Source organism: Laccaria bicolor, genomic scaffold, assembly GCF_000143565.1.
Source record: "Laccaria bicolor S238N-H82 LACBIscaffold_5 genomic scaffold, whole genome shotgun sequence".
NCBI lineage: Eukaryota > Fungi > Basidiomycota > Agaricomycetes > Agaricales > Hydnangiaceae > Laccaria > Laccaria bicolor.
The window spans coordinates 92,463-98,516 of NW_001889876.1; the positions used below are offsets into that span (position 1 = coordinate 92,463).

The window sequence follows — 6,054 nt, forward strand, 5'->3', positions numbered from 1 at the left end:
TCAAAGTGTTACAATGTAAAGGACAAAGGCAATTTGACCAAATAAGGAGATTATTTGTCAGCTTATCTCCTAATATAGTAGAATGGTCCTAGTGGAGGAAAAGAATCTTACTATGTGTTACCAAATAAGGCAAATTTCCTTTTTAATGCATACACATGTAGCACATCCCCAAAACACTCGTGCTGCCTCTTGCGATGTATCCATATGTCTCAAATGTTTTCCTGGTTCCATCCTCTGCACATCTTTCCAAACACATCGTTGAGTGGCCACAAACACCTCTTTCTCCTTGCTCAACAAATCAATTCCTGCTTCAATTTCCTTTTTGGTGCATGCAGATTCTGCTTCACTGTGTACATGTACCATGAGTGGATGCTTTAACATAAAGTATTTGTAAAACTCTCAAAACCTCATTTCTTTTACTTTTTTCTACATGGAGCAGGGCATGATCCAGATCTCATATTCATGTCAAAGATGTATATAGAACATTTGTATATTACCTATTACCATATATATATGGTAACTATTCCCTGGAACTTGGAGAGGATATAGAATTATCTGTGTGGTGCAAGGCTTTTGTATAGTCACTGTAAATCCTGTCATGCTGATCAGTTCAACAATGCACCAACAATATGCCTATGTTTTGTCCATGAGCATTCTCTCCCTGCTCCTCTCAAACTGCTTGAGACTGGAAGGGAGTTGACAAGTCACAGAAACCTATAAGTCTGTAAGTGATTTTCACCCCTATGTTGTGTTTTTGACACTACGGCCTCTATCTTTATCAGGGCAACAACTCAGCCACCAATGCATATTGGTGTGGAAGAACAAACGTTCAGTACTGGGGACAAAGAACCGGTTGACTACTTTGTAAAAGAAAGAAAACGAAAGAAGGGGGAGAGATAAGAGACAAAGGAGAGACCGAAAAGAGTACTTAGCGTATATCAAAACTGTAAAAGCTTAAAGGCGTGGTGTGAGCTTTCCAACGCGCTTAGAGGGAGTGGCGTGAGATCTTCGACGTGCTTAATGTGTCTCAACTTGAGGAATGCCGCGCCGTGGTGCGCGACGACTTAGAAGACGGTTGAAAGAGTTGGGAGAGAGGGGAAAAAGAAAGTGCTCCATTCGTGAGGTGGGAGGACACCTTTAAGTACAAATTCAGAAATCACAAGGCATTCTGCACGTTCTCGCGTGCTGCCTGTCCCCAATAAATCTAAAATAAGAAAAGAAGACAAAGAAGTGTCGAAAAAGAAAACAAATAAAAGAAAACAACGCTGACACTTCCTGTCAGATGCCTTGGCGGAACCCTTGGACTGGGGATTGCTCGGGGAGTTGCTCAACGCTGGGAGATGCTTATTTACGTGCGCGTTGCCGCCCTCAACGCGAGCATCCCAGCCATTGGTTTCTCAACCCTACCATCCAGTCTTCAAGTAAGGCCTTGGTAGCTCACAAGGATTTGTCGTAAGTAAAGAACATTTAACAAAAAGAAAACACAAAAAGAAAAAGCGTATGAAAACGAAAGCCCGGACCAAGCTCCTTCAACGTGAAGTTTTCTCATCAACGTGCTTGTGTGTACGTTGGAATGAACTGTGAAAATACTCTTGATGTCCCTAAAAATAAAATAAAAGACTTCTTGGTCATGAATACGTCATTTGGCACTTCCACAATAGGGAGAAAATTAAAATGATGCCCCCATCGTTTCGGGGTAATGATCAAATGAAAAGAAGGAAAAACTTAGCAGAGAGGGAGAGCGGCGAGAGCCCAAGCTTCGAGGTCGCGTATATTTGAGTCTTCGAGCAGATGTTCGTGGATGTGCCCATTGACGATGCTCGAGGATGCATTGAAACGAATGTACTGAACGGCATTGTAGTCCATAGGGTCGAGCTCTGCAATGGTGGGGTGGTAGCGGTAGTGAAGGCTGTGTGACGTAAATGCAAATGGAGTGACAGTCGAGAAGGATACTAGCGAGCGGTTATTTGGGAAAGATGCTTCGCCGCTTTTTACAGAAACTGGGTAGGGCGGAGTGATGAGGAGGTCTTGGTTCAGGGTCCCAATGACTGTTGAAGCATGCGCTGAGGACGAAGAGACGGCTGCAACATGTAGGGCATATTCTGTAGGTTGAACTGTACGGATTGTTTGGTGTTCCTCTCGATAATAAAAGACGGTTGAAATCATCAACAGCCCGTTGGCAAACCTTCTTTTGCTGGTCCATCGCGAGTACCAGTTTCTTGTCCCGCCGTAGAATTTGTTGCATCCGTAGCGCGAGGAGGTCTTCCGTTGAAGCGACATTGTGCCAATCAAGTGTATCCCAAGTCTTGTCTGCAAAGTCAAAAGCAAAAATCGGGTGACGACCATAAAGAAGAAAATAAGGGGGATATCCCGTAACTCTTGATGTCGAACATCGCATCGCCCACAAACCAGCGTGCAAGTAGAGTGGCCATCGTGACGCGTTATCTCCACAAGCCCGAAGGATCGAATTGACGAGGGTTTGATGTGAGCGTTCTGCATGACCGTTGCCCTCTGGATGGTAAGGCGAGGAAACAATAGCGACAACTCCGTATTGCTTGAAAAGAATCTCGACCGCTCCCTTGAATTCAGAACCGCCGTCGACCAAACAGAGAAGAACTCCTCCAAATCGACAGTATACTTCTTCATAAAGAAACTTGGCCCAAGTTTCGAGGTCTTATCAGTGCCCCCCCTATTCCTGCAGGATTCCGGTCATTCCGGTGGAATTCCGGTGGATTCCTGTGGATTCCGGTGGAATGAAATTTAGCAGTAAGCTCTGCTAAATTTGTCATTCCTGTGTTTTCTCATTCCGGTGGAATCTGATCATTCCGGAATTTACACCGGAATGGTCCCCGGAATGGGCAGGAATAGGGTTCCCCGGAATGTGCAGGAACAGAATTCCACTGCAATCTGTTTATTTTATTTATTTGTTATGTATTATAGTTTGTTTATTTGAGATGGATAACAAACAATATCTGTTTGGCAATCATGCTCACCAAACACGACCCTCTTCCTTCCACCACCACCATCATGCTTGTCACCGCCGCCAAACACGCCCGTCGCCACCACCGCTCGTCGTGACCACCACGATCCCCTTCACTCGACGCTATCCGCATCCGTCGCCCACGCCCACCAACGACGTGTCAACCAACGGACGACGACAGACGACAATGACGTGGCACCACCGAAAACACCGCCAGCGCCCCCGAAAACACCCCAGCGCCCACAAAAAGCCCACGCCGCTGACGAAAACGTCCCAGCGCCCACCGTAAACCACCCGCGCCCACCAAAAACAGCCAGCGCCCATCGAAAGACACGAAACAACGCCCCGGGACACGAAACGACACCCAACGGACCCGAAACGACGCCCAACGGACACGAAACAACGCCCAACGGACGCGAAACAACGCCCAGCGCCCATAAAACAACCATGGACGACGACGACGTGTCCACGCCAACGACGACGACGCCCACGACGTGTCCACGCCAGAAGAGGGGACAACGTGTCAACGCCAACGCGACGACGTCCACGCCAACGCCACCGCGTCAACGACCACGCATGAATGAAAATGGGCCTCCCCCTCCCTCACTCCCTCTTTCTGTCACTCCACCCCATTCCTGTCCCTCCCCTCTCCATCACCCCCTTCCCTTCCCTACCCCTCCACCACTCCCCTCTCCATCACTCCCCCCTGTCCACCACTCCCTCCCTCCATAACTCTCCCCTCCTTCCTACCCCTTTCCTTCCCCACTGCCTTGTCTTTCACCCACCCCCTTTCCCTGTCCCTGCCCCACTGTCCCCCCTTCTTTAAATATAGACTGTATGTTAATTTGTAATAAAATACATCCCATGTCTTTGAATACATTCAATACATTACAATTCAAGTTATTAACTTCAAATTTTATCAGGAAAAGTGGTCAGAATGATGTTGGAGTTGAATAAATACATCTTAAGTCACATGACTCATAAATTCCTGTGGAATTCCAGTGGATTCCTGCAGATTCCTGTGGAATTCCTGCAGATTCCTGTGGAATTCCTGTGGATTCCTGTGGATTCCACTGGAATGACAGGATTCCTGCAGGAATAGGTGGGGCACTGTAAAGTACTGTGACGAAGCTTCAGTTGTCTGTGATGAAGGAAAAAAGAGAATGTACTTGTACACTGCACCATAAATACCCTTCTTTTCTTTGTCTGCCTTCTTCGCCTCAACCTTTTCGCAATGTTGCTCATCAGTCAACTTGCATTCAGCGTTCATTTTTTCATGCCCGTGCTTGCGCTGTGCTACTTCACGTCTCACACGAGCCTCAACTCGGGTCGGGTCTTGGACAGCATCCGACATTAGAACCTCCATAAGATTGGCCAGTCGCACTGTAGATAGAGGTGAGTAGGTCATCTGTCAATCACAAGAAGATGCTTACCTTTGGGGGCATCAGGAGGTAACAGTCCCATACGAATCTGATCTCTCTTATCTTGCAAAGCCTCCTTCCTCCTCAATTTCCTCATCTTCTTTTGTTCCTGTGAACAGGATATTTGTTGGAATTGGAAGAAACACTGACTGGGAAGATTGTACCTTCTTAGTCAACATCATAGGCTTCAACGCTATCTTGTCCTTCTCCCCAGGAGCAGGGATGGGGATAGGATGCTGGATGTATATTGTGATAGGAGAATCCAATGTCCTAATATTGAGTTGTTCGAAACCAAACATCTCAATATCATCATAGCTCTTGGTTGGGAGCAACGCTGCATCCCACCACTCAGCGACAGGTGGTGCACCACGCTATAGGTTGCTTTATTATTGTATATAAGATAACAAGGGGGACCAAACACACCTTGATCGTTTTTTCAATACCCATGTCGCCATCCAACCCAGCCTTACGTGCACTCTCAGCAATAAGCTGCTTCAATGCCTCAAGCTGTGCCTCCTGCCTTTGTTGATTCGCCAAGGCCACATACTTTCCCTTTGGATTGAAACGGAATGATCGACTACCTCTTTCTCGAGGTGCGCCGTCGAATCTGGTGGCTTCCTGCCTGTCCTTTCCAGCAACACTATATGGATTGGCAGCAGGACTCAGAGTTGCTATTGGAGGCGGGGCAGGTGTTGGTGTGGGCACATTTTGAACATTTGCCTGTCAATAGCTTAGTTGGTTGGCACTCGGTGGCAGTGATAGAAAACTGAACAAACAAACCTTGATAGAGGCAAACTTGGTGGTATTTAAGCAGAGCTGAGTCTTCCACTAGTGTGCCTGCACACAGTGTACATAGCCAGCACTGTGGGGTGGGCACCAGTTGCTTCCAGCGCATTCGCCTCACCTTTTAAACATGAATGAACCACCAGCACTGATGCCACACAAGTTTGCATGAGTATCAGGCCCAAATCAGGCCCACACCTCTGGCAACCAACAATGGATGGAAAGAACAACGACTTTGAATGATAGACCCAGGGATTGCCCCTCCCCTTTGCCTGCATTTCCATCAATCTTGTACACATTTAAAGCTTTGGGACATTCACAATCCTCGTCTATTCATTCACATCCTTCTCAGGTCTACTTACAGCTATCAAGGTATCAATAGACCATATTTCAAAATGCTCTGCTCAGTGATTTTATTTACTTGTGGAGCCTCAGGGTATGTGCAAATGAGGTCTTTACCTTCCCTGGGTTAATCCATATGGAATCCATGTGGAATCCATGGAATCCATCACCAATTCCATGTGGAATCCATGGAATGAATCTTGGCTGAGACCACAGCCAATTTGTTGTTCCATGGACATCATGGATTCCATGTGGAATGATCATGGAATGGTCATGGAATGGTCAATTCCATATGGAATCCATTGCCATTCCACCTGGATTCCACTGAATTCCATATGGAATGCAGGCATATCCACATTGGATTCCATGGAGCATTCCATATGGATTCCATGGAGCATTCCATATGGATTCCATGGAGCATTCCATATGGATTCCATGGAGCATTCCATATGGATTCCATGGAGCATTCCATATGGATTCCATGGAAGACCAATATACCATTAGAATACATATAAACACAGTATTTAT

At 46.6% G+C, this 6,054-nt stretch overlaps 1 protein-coding gene across 1 annotated transcript; it reads right to left on the bottom strand.

Moving 5' to 3' along the window:
* Window positions 1–1,725: 1,725 nt before the first annotated feature.
* Window positions 1,726–2,280, bottom strand: LACBIDRAFT_323910 (uncharacterized protein; the record flags this gene model as incomplete). Its single annotated transcript, XM_001877610.1, has 1 exon — window positions 1,726–2,280. The coding sequence occupies one exon, from the start codon at window positions 2,278–2,280 to the stop codon at window positions 1,726–1,728; it is 555 nt and encodes a 184-aa protein (XP_001877645.1).
* Window positions 2,281–6,054: the final 3,774 nt, after the last annotated feature.